The sequence below is a fragment of the Corvus brachyrhynchos genome, unplaced genomic scaffold (genome assembly GCF_000691975.1).
Source record: "Corvus brachyrhynchos isolate BGI_N302 unplaced genomic scaffold, ASM69197v1 scaffold148, whole genome shotgun sequence".
In the NCBI taxonomy this organism is placed as follows: Eukaryota; Metazoa; Chordata; class Aves; order Passeriformes; family Corvidae; genus Corvus; species Corvus brachyrhynchos.
The window spans coordinates 1952528-1969629 of record NW_008239785.1 but is presented as its reverse complement, the minus strand read 5'-3'; the positions used below and the strand labels follow the sequence as shown (position 1 = coordinate 1969629).

At 53.4% G+C, this 17102-nt stretch overlaps 1 protein-coding gene across 1 annotated transcript in view; it reads left to right on the top strand.

Annotated features, from left to right (window-relative positions):
* Positions 1-1122: 1122 nt before the first annotated feature.
* The window catches only part of MGAT5B (mannosyl (alpha-1,6-)-glycoprotein beta-1,6-N-acetyl-glucosaminyltransferase, isozyme B), a 59961-nt gene continuing 43981 nt past the window's right edge, over positions 1123-17102 (top strand). Inside the window, exons 1-3 of the mRNA XM_017743175.1 lie at positions 1123-1183; positions 1824-1833; positions 2281-2393. Of these exons, the coding sequence (XP_017598664.1) occupies positions 1123-1183; positions 1824-1833; positions 2281-2393 (184 nt within the window). The remainder of the gene's footprint in view (positions 1184-1823; positions 1834-2280; positions 2394-17102) is intronic.

Here is a 17102-nt window from a genome sequence, read left to right as displayed (position 1 = left end):
AGCAGCCTCACCAGCCCTGCCTGTAGCCAGGCTTTAGGGATGGGAGTCTGGATCAGTGAGCACACAGTGCTTTATGCATCTTGGAACTGCTTTCCACCCCTCCAGGGGTGGCTCATTGGGAAATTAAAGGAACCTCAGCTGGTCCACACCTGCACAGGGATGTCAGGCAGTTTTAGTGATGCACTTGAGCATCCCCTTTCCCAGGTGGATCAGCTCTCCCGGGTAAATCAGCTCTCTCAGGTGGATCTGCTCTCCTGGCCTGGCTGTCAGGCAGTGTTTGTGCTGTGCTGAGCTGGCAGAGCTCGTTAGTGCTGACAAGCCCAGGGTGTTGCTTTTCCCCCTGATTAGGTGGGAGGTGAGAAGGGGATGGGAGGCTGTGCTGTGCTGCTTGTCCAGAGCCCATGGCCAGGTGCCCCTGAGGGTTGGGGCAGGGCTGCTCCATGGGGATGGACAGGAGTTAGGGGCCTGTCTGTTGTGATCCAGGCTGATTCTCCTCAGAGCAGGCAGAGGAAACCCTTTGTTCTTGAGCTGGGTGCTGCTGAGAGAGAGGCTGCCCTGGCTCTGGGGCTCAGGTGTGTGCTGACCGTGTGACAGCAGCATCAGAGCTGGCTGGATGGAGGCAGGGAGCTCATGGGATCCCCTGCAAGTGCCATGTTTTGTCCAGGAGCCTGTCCAGGCAAGGAAAGCCTGGCCATGCCGTGCTGGGACAGTAGGGAGCTGCCCTGGGAGCTCCTCCTCTCGATCTCTCTGGGGAAGCCCAGCCCTTCTTGAGCTGCTTGACCCGGTACTTGAGCTCTCCACAACATCTCCAGTTGCTAACGAGGGCTTTGAAGCAGGTCACTTTATTTGTTGGCCCTTTGCAGCAGCACATAATTGCAGCGCTGGTGTGTTGCAGCCTAGAGTTAAGGGCTGGTTCCTACTCCTCTGCCTTTTAGCTGTGTAGGAATGCTTAGGTGGAGAGCTGTGGGCTCCTGTGCACCTGGAACAGCCTGGGTGGCTGTGCTGTGTCTGTGTGCAGCTCCCGAGCCCTGTGGAGGATGCTGTGAGCTCGTAAAGCGGAGTTGGAGGCTCCTGTCCTCTGTGGTTTGCTTCCCTTTGGCTCGGGGCTGCTGAGAGGCAGCGATGCCAGCGGGCACCCCTGAGGGCTTCCTCAGCTCCCTGTCCCACACAGGATTCATCTGTGGTGAGACAAGCCTGTTGTTTCACAAAGCTGGCTGGGGGCTGTCTTTTCTCTTTCTCCTCCTCGAGATTTCCCCTGCGTTTGGTGGCTGAGATCAGGCTGCTGCTCTGGGAGCTGTCACACCCACACCTGGCAGTGGCTGTGCCAGGGCTTTTCCCGTGTGCCTGCTGGAGGATGCTGCCCCTGCACGGAGTCTCGGGGACGATGGCAGCGTCTCTGAGCAGTGGAAGGAGGCCAGGCATCCATCCCTTGGCACAGAGCTCTCTGCTTTGCACTCCCTGGTGCACAACAACCAGGCTGGCACAGAGCTCTTCCCTTCAGCCTTTCCACCCCCTAAAGAGTGGCTGGCCTGAATTTGGCCTGAGCAGGAGCAGTGCTGGGAGCTCCTGTCCCTCGCTGGAGGTGACGTGCAGATGACATCCTGCCCGGCTTGTCCCCGTGGGAACTGCTTCCCTGCCAGCCCGGGTGGGCAAAGCAGGGATGGGATGGCCCCAGGCCACGCACGGGGCTGGTGACACCATGACAATGCTGGTGGCCTGGTTACAGCAGAACAAAAGGCTTTCTTAAAAAAAATAAAAGGGCTTTTTTTAGATCCTTTGGGAGGAAGGGAAGGTAAAGGTCTCTCTTTGCTCCTCTCTCCCAGAGGAGTACAGGTATTGTTTATTGTCGTGGTGGAGCATCTTCTGGCTCAGCTTCCCCACTGAAGATGCAAATCCTCCACTCCCCCTGGAGGGCAGGGCAGGATTCCTCAAGTCCTGCTCATTGGAGCAGAGGTTTCAGAGGGGGTTCTTGGGCAAAACCCCCCTGCTCAGTGCCAGGGTTTGGGCACAAGCGTCCTGGGGCTCTCTGTGAAGTGCACATGGGTCTGGCCACGGCTGGGGGGAGGTGCTGGTGGGGCTGGGGCTGCACAGATGCTCCCTGCCAGGGCTGGGTGGGGATGGAGCAGTTGGAAAGCTGGGATTGTCCCAGACACCCAAACCCAAAATGCCACTTGCTGCTGTGCAAAGGGATTACCCACCCCAGGGGTGGTGGGGCTGCCCCAGGAGGGAGGAGCTGGCTCCTCACCACACCTTGCTCCAGCTCTGTTTTTTCTCCCACAGGATTTTCGTGCTGGGCATTGGATTTTTCACGCTGTGCTTCCTGATGACATCGCTGGGAGGGCAGTTCTCAGCCAAGCGCCTGGGGGACTCCCCCTTCACCATCCGCACCGAAGGTGAGCGCGGCTCCGTGTCCGGCCGGTCCCACCTGCTGCTCCGTGACCCCCACGTGCACGGTCCAGCTGAGCTGATGAGTGCCAGGCATGCAGGAGGATGGTGCTTGGATCTTCCATTCCCACAGCTCCCTCCTGGCCCTTTTTGGGGTTATCAGGATGGCTCAGGGTCCTGTTGGCCTCTCTTGCCGTGGCATGGGTCACTTTGCCATGTGGCTCAAACGTGGCTGTGCTCACACACAGAGGTGTGACATGGTGGGGATGAATGCTGGGGGGGAGGTTCTGGCCCTGGCTTGCAGCAGAGGGATGGGGAGGCAGCGGGATCAGAGCTTCAGCTGGCACTGGTGTGGGTTGTGTGGGCTGCCACTGGTCTGACGTGTGGAGGATTCGGCTCAGGTGCTTGGAGGTCTCGGTGGGTTTGAGCAGTTTTGGTCTGCAAAGAGTGGAAATTGTTCCTCAGGGAAGGGAAAATAAAAGGCCTTTGTGGTTTTATGCAGGTGCTGAAATGTAGAAGAGAAAGATTCTAATTTTTAGCAAGCGTGTGTTCTGTTGCATTTAACACCTCTTTTGGTGAGACATGAAGTCAGCTCAGGAGACACTTCAGTGGTGGGACAGTCATGTCCTGCCCTTGCTCTGGGAGGACTCTGCTGCCATGGATTGAGCTTCCCCTGACTTTTCCTCTGAGATTCCAGTCAACATGAGCTCCCCTGAGCAGGGTGAGATGGGCTTGGTCAGGCCACCATGGTCCTCTTCTTCTCTGTGCCAAAACCATGGGAGGATCTGAGCTCCACAGCCTCACCCAGGATGTGATTTTGGGGCATTAAATCCTTTCCTTGTGGTGCTGAAAGCAGTGCCAGCTGCTTCCCTACAGAAGGAGAGGGATAAAGTGGTGGTTTCCAGAAGCTGCATGGCGTTTAGTTGCTTAGTTGACTTTCCAAGAGTTGGATTTGCAGCCCGTGGCAGCTGGATTTGTGCTCTCCCTATGGATGGTGCACACGGTGGCTGATGTTCCTCCCCCTCTGCTCCCACACTTGCTCCCATCACCAGCTCCATTAACCCCTTTTCCAAGGGCTGGTGTTTTCCTGGTGACCTCAGCCTGGAGGCAGGGCCAGTGCTTTCACTGTTTCTGCACTTGCTCAGGGTACGTGTCCCCTGGGGAGGGTGTGTTTTGTGCTCCTGTCCTCAAGCCAAGCACACATCCCAGCATGGCTGCTGAGTGAAGTCTGGTTTTAGGGGATTTCTTCCTTCTTGGGATAAGAAGCAGCGCGAGGAGAGTGGGCATAAGCCCCCAAACCACTGCCTTCCCCAAACCTTCTCCAGACCTGGCTTTTGAGGAGACAGGTTCTGAAAAGATTGCTGAGTTTGAAATTAAAGGTGTCACTGTCACAGCTGCCCTCTGTCCCAGAGGAGCCCCAGTGCCCCTGAAAATCTGTAGAGAACTGAAAGAAAGGCAAAGAGAGACCGATGAACTGTGGGACCAGCTGAGACATGGCACAGGTTGTGCTGCAAAGAGCAGCAAAGGTTTCCAGAAACCTGCAGAAGCATCTGGTGTCAACCCAGAGGGCTCTAAAATTGGGGTGAAATAATGGCAAAAAGACCATTCCTCAGCTCTTTGGCCCCTTTCTGGATGCCTTGGAGTGGCTTTTCCCATCCTTATCCTTGTCATCAGTTCAACCCAGATCTCTGAATTCACTGACTCCATCCTTGCCTGTCTCGTTTATTTGGAGCAGTGTCAGCACAGCCCTGGAGCTGGATCAAAACAAATCTCCTTTTTCAGGCCCTCACACCTCAAATCCTCCATGCTTAGGGGTTCAGGTGATTAAATCAAGGTGTGTAAAAGGGTTCACCCTCCTGCCTGATCCTCTTTGGATCTGCTGAGGGCTGTGAGCACTGGCCTTGCTGGTTGGGAGAGATGCTGCTTTGCTCTGAGGTGGTGCAGGTTGAATGCTGCTTCTGGTAATGCCTGGCTGGTCTCATTTAAAGAAGAAAAGAAGTAAATTATGACCTAGATCATCTATTTTTTCAAGGTTTTAGTCTCTTAGCTGTCTAACTGGGTAAGGCAAGTCCTGCTTTGTTAGAAAGCTCAAAAATTCAATGCAAATCCAAATTTTTTTTCCTATATTCAGTGGCTTTGCCAAACAAACTATTGCTTCCAGATGAATTGCTGCACATTTGGCTGTTGCTGTGCTTCTTGTTGGGGAAGATGAGCTTCATTCATGGCCTCATGCACTGGTTTTAAACACAAAGCATGCTCTCTCCTGTCTCTGGAGGAAGATAATGAACTGGGGGGAGGTTCTGTTCTTTGTCCCCAAAGCTTGGCAGGCACAGCCTGAGAGGCTTTTTCTCACTCTTTAACACCTGGTTCAGGCTTTTGGGGTTCAGCCTTTCCTGTCACGCTGCTTTGTAGGGACTGGCTGTGCCCCAGGGTGATGTAGCTGTTCCCAGGTGTGAGGAACCCCCAAAGCAGAGCGGGACCGAGGCCTCAGGGAATGTCCAAGCCAGGAGCTGGCCAGTGTCACTGCAGACCTCCCTCTGTCACCTGTGGAAGGCTGGGGCTGTCAGGGGAAGCTCTGATGGCTGGAAAAATGAATTATCCCACCCCATGGAAAAAAGCAGGAAGGATGATGCATCCTGGGCAGCCTCCCATGTGCTCTGGGACATGGGGAGTCATAGCCTCTGCAGAGGTGGGGAAACTCCATCCCTGCAGACTTTGGGAGCACACCTGGCTGATGTGAGGCTGTGGGCAGCTCTGACCCCGTCTGTTTTTTGGAGCAGGAGGCTGAGGAGGGGACGCAGGAGGTCTCTCCTGGCTGAGGGGATGCGGAGCTCGCATGGAGGAGCGTGGAATGAAGGTGGAAGTGGGGAGGGTGGGAGCAGGGATGGATGCGCTGCTTTTTAGCGCTGTGAAGTCTCCAAAGGTCTGTTTGAATAACAAACTGGCATTTAATTAACACGTGTTCTGGATCCCAGGGAAAGCCAGGAAATGTTCCTGGCGGTTACGGTTGCTGTCGAGCACACAGTGCTGGGCTGGAGGCGAGCTCGGAGGAGCAGCTTAATTGTGCTGAGCTGGTGAGCTCTTGGTGTGAGGAGGGGTGGGAATCTGCACAAACCTGGGCAGGTTCGTGGCCAGTGGCTTGGGAGGAGTTCCTGGGTGTGTGGCCTCAGGTTTGCCATGCCCAGGCCTGAGAGTTTCCCAGGAATGGGCTCCTTGGTGGGGAAGGAGCCTGGTCCCTGCTGCTGTTGCCTGCTCCACCTGGACGCCTGGAAGTGCCCTTTGGAGCATTATTCATTAATTGATGGATGTTGCAGGGAAGCTGCCAACATCCTCCTCCGTGTGCTTCTGGCGTGGGCTGCTCTACAGTGGAGCTGGAGTATTTATTGGGGTGGGCTTGTGGTGAGTGAGTGTCAGCTCCTGCAGTCCTTCCTGGGGCTGATCCCAGCTTTTGTGGCTCTTTGTGCTGCTCCTTGTTCCCACATGTCCTGCCAGGCTCCGCTGTGCAGGGGAAGCTGCCCATGCCCTTCAGGGCCTGCGGGGCTGGGGTGGCTGCAGAGAGCTGGGGGATGTCAAAAAATCATTTGCTTCAAAATCATCTGCACCCAAAAAATCCTTTGGGTTGTGGATGGATGCTGAAGTTCACAGTCCCTAGTCCAGTTTAGGCTGGGGCTGTTCCTGTTTCTCCCTGAGTGACCTGCCCAGCCCAGCCTTGAGCCTCAGCTATTGCAGTTCAAAGGGAGACATGAAAATGTCCCAGCCCTGCCCAGAGCTTTCTCGGCTCCTGAACTGTGCGAGCAGCCGGTCATAACCAAAATAAACACAGATGTGAGGCAGGAGCATGAAAAGGAGAGATGGATAATGTCACAGTCCAGAAGTTAATCCCATTTTAAATTCGATTTTTGTACGTGAATACCTTTCTCGGAGGTTCTCTCCAAAAGCCAAGTTTCTCGGTGTGTGCCAGAAATCATTCCTCAGATGGATTCTCTGCTTGGTGATTCGCTGCAGCAGAGGCTTTGCATCTTAACAATAAATAAAAAACCCCCTTCTGAAACGCAAGTTATTTTATCCTAATCCTCTTCTGTCAAGTAAACACAGACAAAGGTTCCTTTGTTTTGAAATGGCCACTGAGAGAATTTGTTCTGCAAACAAAGATGTAGATTAAAAAAAGGAACAGAGAAGTCTATAAATTTTGAATGTGGGAGATGCTTTGGGAAGGGCTCTAGGCTCAAGAGATTGAGTTTTCTGTGCCCTCTTCTCTTATTTAGAATTTAATATGTTTGGTGATTTTTTTTTTTTCCCCCCAAGCATCTTTCTTGCTGTTGTTTTACTGCCAGAGTCAGGGGGCAGGAGGCTGATGCTGAAAAAGCACCAAATTCTGTCATCATGCTGCTGGGAGGGATTTGGCAGTGGTCCCTCAGCCCGTGGCTGTGCCCCAGGCTGGATTTGGTGGGATGTACACCCCGCTGGTGGAACTTGCTGCTGCAGGGGATTAGCGGGGGAAAATAGGTTATTAAGTGTTAAAACGCGATTAGATGTGGCTGGAATGTTGCCTGCAACTGCTGTAGCTGGTTCAAAGAATCAAAAGCCTTTGGATTCCTCTTGCTGTTGATTCCTGCAGGGCTGGGTATGAGGTGCTGGAGGAATTTGCTGCAAATGCAGGGGATGTGTAGGACAGGTCCTGATACTCCGAAACGGCTGGAGCTGAGCTCTGCCCTCCTGCTGGGCTGCTGGTTCTTGCAAGAGGGGTCTGATTTGATTTCAGCTGACCTTGCTGGGACTTTGGTAGAAGGGTTTGGAGTGATTCACAGGTACCTCTGTGCCTGGGGATCACTGCTGCAGCAGCAGTTCTGGTGCTGAGGTCCTTGAGTCCTGCTGCCCTTGGGAAGTGGGGGTTTGCTGAGCGGCTGGAGCTGTGTGTTTGCTGTTCCCATGACTGTCTTCCCAACCCATTTTCGAGTGTTTCCTGCTGCTCAGCTGGAGAGCTCAGCACCTGCCTTTTCCCACCCCAAAACGAGTTCCCAGCAGCATCTCCAGCTGGTTTCCTGTGGCTGACCACAATTGGGCTCCTGTGTTGTGTTTCCTCCGCCGCTTTGGGAGCAGGATCGGTGGGAAGTGGGGTGAAGGAAGGACAAGGGTGGGAGAGAGCTGATTTTAGAGCACAAGCTGGAAAACAGAAGCAAGCAGGGGTGAAGCTCAGCCTCTGGAAGGCTGTTGCACCTTGTCCGAGGTTGCTGAGATGTGTTTTGGGGTCTGGTCTCCTCAGGGCTCCATGATATGGACCCTGATGGGCTGATAAGGAGCTTGTGGGCTAGAACAGAAGTTTTCCCAGTCCTACACCACTGGGATATTGGAGCTGGGCAATGGTAACTGGACCTGGAATCTGTCTGGAGGTGGGCAGTGCACCAGTGCCTGCAGGCACAGCAGGATTGCAGGTCACCAGAGAACAGCTTCTGCTGCAAAAACCTCTGGGATTTGGTCATTTACATTCATTTTGGAGGGAATAAAAATAAATGTGGAAAAGTTATGGAGAAAGTCTTCTAAGGAAGCCTCCCCTTGCTGGCTTGGGGTGTTTTGTGCCACATGCAGACCATGGGGAAAGAACACTTGGGCTTCCTTGTGGTGTCAGAATGGCTCTGGTTTGCCACGCTGGGCTACGGGACTCTCAGGAGAGATCCAGAGCCAACAGCCAAGGCATGTTGTGCTGGAGATGGTGTTTAACATCACCAAGCAGGAATCCTGCCCTGTTCTCCTCAAACCCCCTCAGTATTCCAGCTCCTGGAGTGTTCTGCCTCTCCTGCTGCTGTCACTTGCTCCAGCTCCTGGAGTCTCACCTGCTTAAAGTGATTTCTTCCATCAGTGAACACAGAAGAGGAGAGAGGGAGATGTTTAGGGCTGTGCAGCACAGCTGTAAGCTTTGGTATTTGTGGCTTCTGTTTCTCTCCAGAGCAGGGATGTTGTGGAGAGGCGGGAATTGTGCTGCAGATGATAATGCTGAAGGTTGCTCGGGGTTTTGTAGGGCATCTTCACCATTTCAGAGCCACAGCACTGTGAAGCAAAGGGATCTTGTGTTATTTCAATGCCTTGGATTGCTCCCTGAGGAGTGGAGCAGAGAGGCCAAATAGAAATGTGAGAACCTACACGATCTCCTCAGAGGGGTCCTTTGCTCCTGCTCCTGGCTCTGCTGCTTTTCCTTCTGTTCCAGCAGCATCCCAGCTGGGTTAGCGTGGCCAGGTAACATCACCATTTGCTCTCGCAGAGGATGCAGAAAGGTCAAGCTCGGATTTGCTAACGATCAGAGTGAGCTTGGGTAACTCAGTCATCCCCCCTCGCAGTCAGCTGTGCTGGGAGGGGAGGAGGAGGAGGAGCAGGTCTGGACCATGATCCTGACCCACTGTGTGCTCTCTCTCCTTGTGAGGGATGACAGCAGAGGAGGGCACAGCCTGGTTCAGCTCTGTCCTGGCTGCACTGAGATGCTGCTCAGCCCAAGGGAGCTTTAAAGTAAAACACAGATGTGTTCACCCTCCCTCTCTCTCGGGAACAGTAATTTCAGGACCCATTTGCAAACTTGGGTCGCTGCCACTTGTGACAGATCCCAATCCGCTTCTGGGCAGAGCACACAGTCCTTCTGACAGGAGCTTGGGTTGGGGAGAATACCCAAAAGTTTCTTTGTGGCTTTGGGAATCCCTTTTCTTACCTGCTCTGGCTGCAGAGAGCACCCGTGAGCGAGGGCCTGGACTGCAGCCTCCTTGAGACACAGCACACAGACTCGTGGTTCCAGGGATGTCGTGTTCCCTTTGCTTTCAAGAAGTCATGTGAGTTATAAATTTATCTTGCTGCCTTTAATGCTCAGCAGAGGCGACAGGAGAACCAGTTGTGTGAGCAAGTGACAGTGACGGGGGACACAGGCAGGGGAGGGAGGGAGGGAGCCGGGCGGGCTCTGCTCGGCAAAGTCAGTGCTAATTATTCCCAGTTTCTTCCTGAGTGAGTTATGACCCTCTCCCGGGCTGCTGGTGTCATGTTTTGATGTTGTCTGCTGAGCAGCCCTGGGTAACTGCAGCGCTTGTAAGCAGCTTGTCTGGATCAGCGGATGCTGGAGCGTGTCTCGCCGGCAGGGCCCGGGATGCTGCTCCAGGAGGAGGAATGAGACTCTTCTCAGGGTCTGAATCCACAGTTCACTTATGTAAAACTCCCTCAGAAGACAGGAGGTTCCCCTCTCCCGTCCCCTCTTCCTGCACTGCCTGTGGGGTTGTTATCCAGGCGGCTTTCCCCGGTGCCAGGTGTGGGTCAGTGTGTGCTGTCACCTCCCCAGCACCGGCTGGGACCTGCAGATCCTGCACGTCCCCAGTGCTTTATCTTCCTGCTGCTGCATCCAGAGCTGGATTAGACTCTCCCGGAGCCTGTGGGTGCCAGCCAAGGGGAAGCCATGTGGAGGAGCGTGCTGGGCAGCTCTTCAGTGCTTGGGGCTCACTTCCAGCCTCTCTTATCCATCCCATCCAAAGCCACTCCATGAATCCTCGGAGGCTGGAGCAGCCAGCTGATGCTGTAAGAAGTTGTCTGGTTGGTGCCAAGTGGAGCTGGCTGGTGCTGGGAGCATCTCCTTGGTGAGGAGCTTTGCTGGGACCTGATGGGCTTTTGATCTTTCCTGGAGCAGCGGGGTTGGCTCTTGGACTCACCTGGAAATGCTGAGATCCAGCAGCTCCTACCGTTCTCCTCCTTCCTTGTGCAGGCATTGGTGGGGTGAGAGGAGGTAGTGGAGCCACCAAACCCAGGTAGAGCCCAGACACAGGGTTTCTGCCCCAAACATTGCCTTTTGCCAGCTCCTGCTGGATCCTCAGCTGCCCCAAGGGCTCTTTGAAGCAGGTGACACAACACCCATAAGTGCCATCAGCTCCACTGTGCTGGGGTTGCACCTCCATGGCCAACACAGGGGTGTCCTTAATCTGCAGTTTTTTGGGAGCAGACCATTGTTCTGCCTGGATGGAGGAAGTGTGGCCTCTCCTGTTTCTGCTGGTGTCCCCACTTCAGCCCCGAGCTCTGCAGCCATCGTTACGTGCACTGTGCTCCCATCCTCAACCCGCTTGTGGAAAGGGAGTTTAAAGTGGAAGTGTAAAACTTTACTGCCCTCATTAAACTGGTGTTGCAGGCAGGGAAATGAGAGCTGTTGAAATAAGGAAAATAAAGGCATCCCTGGGGTTCTACGTGACACTGGGGGGGGTCCTGCCCACTTTTGTGTGCGTGTGCTGGGGGAGCCAAATGCAGATTGGTGCTTTTTAGGGCACAGAGGGGTAAAAAACAGTCTCAGGGCTGCTGTTGTAGTGGTTAAGGCTTAATCCACCCTGGGAAAATGTCTCTTCCTGAAGAAATGTCTGCTTGATGTAATTGCTGCCCAGAATTGAATGCCTGCAGGCTTAAAGAGAAGAAAAAAATATGCCACTAAATTGGAAAATTGGAAGTGTCAATTCACACATCTTCAACTGGGGCAGCAGTGGTGAGGATCTCGGAGCAGGGATGTGTGCTGGCCCCTTCCCTGCTGCCCCTGTGTCAGAGGAGGCAGGAGCAGCATCCTGCTGCCCTGGCACTCTGTTATCTCCATAAGCAGGGACACCCAGGGAATGATTAAATCAATTAATTGATTTTCTATAGCTCATAAGGAAGTCAAATGGCATTTCCATCAACTCGTGATGAGCCAACACCCCACCATGGCCAGGAGGAATGTTAATGGCTCTTTATGCTTTTATTACCCCTTTTCACTCCTAAATCAAAATTCATCCTGAGCCCGGGAGGCAGCAGGTACTTCAGAAAATAAAACTAGCACAGTGGGAACCATAGCAGCCTCTGTAAGAGCTGGGTTTTCCCATTGATTTATTTGTTTCTCTGGCTTAAACGAGAGAGCAGGGCTCGGTTCAGCTCGAGCAGAGATTAGCTGAGGCTCATCCTGCAGCTCTGCCAATGCCCCCCAGCTCTGGGTCCTGCTTTGGGCTCCACTGCTGCCAGCAGGATCCGGCCCGTGGGCTTGCTGGAGATTGATGAGTTTGGAGGAAGGGGATGATTTATGTGCCCCTGGAAGCAGAGTGGCAGGATGCCCAGCACTGTTTGGCCGATCTATTTGGCTGAAGGAGAAAGGGTGATCGTTTTAGAAATGTTAAATGAGTGAGTTCTGCTGTTTCTGAAGCTGAACCTTCTGGGACAGCTGTAAGCGTGGCTGTGTGCTCGAGTGCTGGATGTGCAGAGCTGGAGGGGAGTGATGGGGGTGCTGAGCCTCCTGGAGCCTTCCATGGGCTGGTTTTGGGCTGTGCAAGTGCAGGGTGCAATCCTTCCTCTCCTGCAATCCTTGGGGCACTGGCTCCTGATAGCACAATTTTCCCTGTATGAGCAGCAGGGGCCATCAGGAGAAGAACCAGCCGAGTTAAATGCTGGTGCCCTTGGAGAGATGCCTCTTGTAAACACCGAGAACCCAAATGAAGGTTGGTCCCTGGCTCGTGGGTCTGTGGAGTCACTCTGGGGCTGTCCCTGTCCTGTGGGACCTGTGTGTGCTGCTTTTCACCTGGAATTGGGTGTCTCAGCTGCCCCCAGTACTGACAGCATTCACCCCAGTGTGGGGTCCAGCCATGCCCCAGGAGCTCTGGTGTCCTCTAGGCATTGCTGCCCTTGATCCATCCCTGTGCTGGAGCCCCTGTGTTTTAGGAAGCACTTTCAAATCGATGTTAATCTTGTAATTTGGAAGCCTCTCCTGCAGTGTGAGGTGTTTGAAGCGCTGCAGAACAGCTTAAAATGCAATTTGAAATAGTGTTGGCTGGCAATAGAGAAGCAACGGAAAAACTCCCTGCTGCTGCTTTTTTAAAAGAAAAAGTGAAAGGGGGATGAGAAGGAGGAAGAAAGATGGGTTAAAAAATATATTAAAATAAATAAAAGCTGAACTCCAGCTTGTGTTGAGGTTTTGTGTATTCATCTCTTCTTCCCCAGCTTCCCAACTCCCCCAGCCCATCTCCAGGGGCTGTGGGGGAGAGGAGATGATCCAGCTCCTTTTACCTGCAGTGATGGCTCGTGGCAGGACCTGTGGAACTGTCCCCATATCCCAGAGGGGCCATCAGGGCTCTGGTGTGTGTGTGTGGCAGGGTAAGAAGTAATAAAAGTTGGAAAGAAGAGCCCTGTGCTCTCCCTTGCAGCAATGAAACGCTCCTGCCTGGGAGTGTGAGTGTTTGTATTGTTCATTTTCCTGCCTTTTCTTATTTGTATGGAAAGAGGGAGCGGATGTGTTGGGGTGGAGCTGCAGGCTGCTCCTATAGGGTTTCCTTCGGGGTCGGAGGGACAGGGGGAGCTGGTTGGGTAGAAAAGCATCATCAGGACCCTCTTCTGCGGGCTCAGCTCGGGCTCCTGCAGCTGAAGGAGGGAGGAACGAGACCCCAGAGCCAGCGGGGCTGGGACAGGGACACCTCGGGGTGGTTTCCTCTAACCAGCCTCCTCCTGGAACCCTCCTGGGGCCTCATGCCCGCGGGAGAACCTGCAGCGTGCCGGGACAGCGGCTGCAGGAGGGAAGCAGAGATGCGGCTCGTTGCCCCCAAAGCCGCTGGCGATGGGTCCCAAGGACGTGGCTTTGCCGTGACAGTCTGGGAGCGAGATGGGCAGAGCAGTGCCTGGCCGGAGGGGTGGCGTGAGGCCTCCAGGAGAGATTTCTGGGGCTGAACGGGGTTATTTCGCACCTGCTGGTGCTGCTTTGGGCAGCGCGGCGCAGCGGGTCCGGCTCTCAGCAGGGATCTCCCGCAGCACATCGCTTCCCCCCGCTGCCATCGACCCCAGGCGCTGCTGCTCTGGGGGGGCTGCAGGAGAGCAGGAGGGGGTCCCTGAGCCCAGGAAAGGCTGCAATTGCTGCAATCACACGGCTGCACCTGGGCCAGGTCCTGCCTGGCAGAGTTTGAACCAGCCCTGCAGGACACAGACGGTCCTGCCAGTCCGACGCAGAGGGAGCGAGGGAAAACACCCTTGAGGCTGCACATTTACACAGCAGCACACGAGGGGGTGGCTAAATCCAGGAGTAGGTGATAGCAGGCAGGTGGGACATAATCGACTTTACCAGCCAGTGACTTAAGGCTGCTTAGTTTGGCTGATTACCAGGGAGCCGCTTTGCTGCCGGCGCTCCCAGCGCTCCAGCAGCAGATCGATGGAGCATCCACTTCACCAGCAGCCCCTGAGCTGCTCCATGGGCACCTCCAGCTGTGTGGCAGCTCCCTGTGTGGCCCCCGGTGCTCTGCCACTGGGGCACTGGCTAAGCAGGTCCGTATTTTCTCTGTGTGACTTAAATTAATACATCTGGGGCGGTTTAGTGGCAGATGTGGGTGGGTTTGCTGGCAGCAGTAACTGGCTGGGAGCCCATGCTGGGGCATGGGTGCCCTTAAGGGGTGCAGCCACCCCGTGGGACCTTGTCCATCCCTGGAGCAGCTTCCCCAACGGGATGGAGACAGGAGGTGGCCATTGCTGCCAGCCTGAGCCTGGCCTTGGGCTTTCTTGTTTGCAGCTAGCGCTGGGTCTCTGGACTGTGATTGCGATGGATTATGTGTCAGAGTTAGTCCTTGGCTAGTTGGCTCTTTGGTCTTTTAATCTGCTTGAATCAAAATCGATAGTGCAAGTAAATAGAGGAACATCAGAGGGGCAGACAATTGAAGGGCTGGAGCTTTGCTCCCTGGGAATTTCCTCATGGGAGGATGGGATGCCCAGGACAGCTCTGGGTACTGATGCCTTAGGTTTTAACTTTTGTATTTTTCAAATCCTGCACTGCCCAGTGTGTAACTCGGAGTTTCTTGTAGCCTGTTAATTTCTGCTCTCTCGTGCCAGGCAGACATAACAAGGCCTCTCCAGGCCTGCTCTTCAAGGACACTCAGACCATCCTAGGCCCAAAAAGTATAAACCAAAAGCCTCTGAGAAGGGGGCAAGCTGAGGGGAAATTACAGCATTAACCTGAAGCTTTAATTGGAGAATTAACCCTGATATGCAAATGAACCAAACCTATAAAAGTGTGAAGAACTCGTGACCTGTTGTCCATCTTGGGGTCCATCTGGGCAGTGGCCTCTGGCTCCCCAGGGGTACCTTTGAAGGCCTTTCAAATAAACACCTACCTTTATTCCCTTACTCCTGTCTAGTCTCTGTTTCTAGGTGGCCTCTCAAGGCATCAGTACTACCCCCGAGGAGATGGGCAGTGGGGTCTGGGTCTACCTGAACCCCACTGGAGATCCTCCAGTTTCCTCTGCAATAAATCTTCCAAGATTGTGCTGCCCTTTTGAAGGGGTTTAAGTAGCCTGGAGTTGTCCTTTAAAGGAGAAAACCAAAGCAAATGATGCTCCAGATTGAAATTAATTCAGCTGGTATTTTCAATGGACATAAGCAATATCTCACTATCTCTGAGCAAACCCCCTGCGTGTGCTGGAGCTGTTGTGGGATGGCCAGGCAGGGCTGCGACGTGTCTGACAAGGGAGGGAACCAACAGCCAACCAGCCAGGTTATGGATATTGGGAATACAGTGTGGGACTGCATTTTAAATGCCAGGGAGATGCTTTGGTGCTGTTCACACGGGTCTGTGGAGATGTGGGCTGAGGCTGTGCCTTGGTGTCCCCACAGTGATGGGCAAGGGAGGCTTTTTCTGCCCTTGAAATCACTTGGGTTTGGGTGGAAATGTGGGGTTTTTTCCCTCATCTTCTCAGCACGAAGCTGTTGCTGAGCAGTGTGAGACTCCCTGAGCAGGATGGGGCTGGGTAACCCAGGGACAGGGAGCTGCCAGCAGGGAGGTTTGAGTCACTCCAAGTGGCTAAAGGGATGTTGTGGTTTAAACCCAAAGGGAAATTAAGCACCACAAAGCCACTCTGTCAACCCTCCTCCTCCCCCATCCCTGTGGAATGGGGAGGAGGATGGGAGTAAAGCTTGTATGTTGAGATAAGAAAAGTTTATTCATTGAAAAGAAAGTAAAATACAATAATAATGGTAAATTATAATGATAACAAAAAGGAAACAAACAGGTGATGCACAGTGCAATTGCTCACCACCCACTGACCGATGCCAAAACCCACCTTCCTCCTTCTTCCCCCACTTTATACCCTCACCATGATGTCATGGGGTCTGGAATATCCCTTTGGTCAGTCTGGGTTCCCTGTCCTGGCTGTGCCACCTCCCAAGCACCCCCAGCTTCCTCACCAGCCTGGCAGAGTGAAAAGCAGCAGAGGCTCTGTGTGAGCCCTGCTCAGCAATAACAAAAACATCTCTGTAAAATCAACCCTGTGCTCAGTACTATTCCAAAACCCAGCCACTGGGAAGAAAATTAACTCTACCCCAGCTGAAACCAGCGCAAGGGGACATGCCCCAAAGTGCTATTTTTATTTTCCTGAGGGGTTTAACGCCTTTTGAAAACCTCAGCCCAGGCACCCCAGAGCCTGTGTGACAGAGTGACATCCTCCACACTCCATCCGTGCTTGGGCAGTGCTGGATGGAGAGGGCTCCCAGTGTGAGCAGTGGTGGAGGATGCTCAGGATCCCAAAACATGGAAAACACAAGGAAACTCTTTCCTGTCTGCTCCTTCCCCTGTGGCACAACCTGGGCTTTGCCAGCACCACTTCACATCATCCCCGCTGGTCCCAAGCCTGTGCTGAGCTGCCCATCCAGGTGTCCCCTGCACTAGAGCTGCTCCTTTCTCAGCTGCTCTCCACTCCTGCATGGTCAGAGAATTGTAGAAACACAGAATATCCTGAACTGGGAGGGATCCACGAGGATCATTGAGTTCCACTGAACTTCACCCTTGAATTCAGCTTGGCACACGCAGCAACACTCCCCTGAGTGCTCATCCTGGCTCCCATTCCTGGAGGTTCCAGTGGCAGGTCCTGGCAGGAGGTGACGCCTGCTCACAGCTGCTTTCACTCCGAGGAGGTGTTTTGAAGACGAGTGCATCATTAGTGAATTCCCTTGGGTTTCAACCCATCCAGATTTGAGCATATTGGCTGGTGACTATTCCGCTGGTTTCACAGAGAAGCTATTCCTTCTTCCACAAGACATCACCCTGAGGGGATGCTTTCCTTTTCTCCCCTGATTTTATCCAATTACTTAGCTGTGTGCTCTTCAGAAGGCCCATAAATAATTCTCCTCCCTCTGCTGTGTTTACCAGCATGTCTCATGAAATCCGGTAAGATATGATTGATTGCAATCATTATTTCCTAGTGCTGCTATGAAAACCTCTGTCAGTTCAGTGATTGCCTGGAAAGCATGGCTGCCACTCAGGAAAGCTGTCAAAACCCTGTCATACTTTAACAAACTCCAATTAATCTGTCGATCGGGTTTACTTGTGTTTGCTGTCCCATCATTGCTGGTTATCAGGGGAAATTAGAATATTTTTCCTTTGTAATTAGCAGCTTGGTGGCTTTGGTTTTTTTTAAAGAAAATGGTTTTCAGCGCTGTTTTATTTTTCAGGACTGTTTTACTGGGCTTTTGTGCTGTTGAGGTGGGGTTGGGTTTATCCTGGCTGCCTGCAGTGCTGTGGGTAAAGTCTCCTTGGGGATCTTCATCACTGGCTTCAGGGACAAGCCTGAGGTCCTGGCCAGGATCTTCTCCATCCTCTGGATCCCCGTGCCTGGCTCAGGCAGCTGAGCAGCCCTGGGTGGGTGTCTGAGTCTTCATTTCAGGTTAACAAATTAATCCTGGCTCTTGCATTTTTAAAAGAGTCACTTCAGCACTTTTCCTCCTTT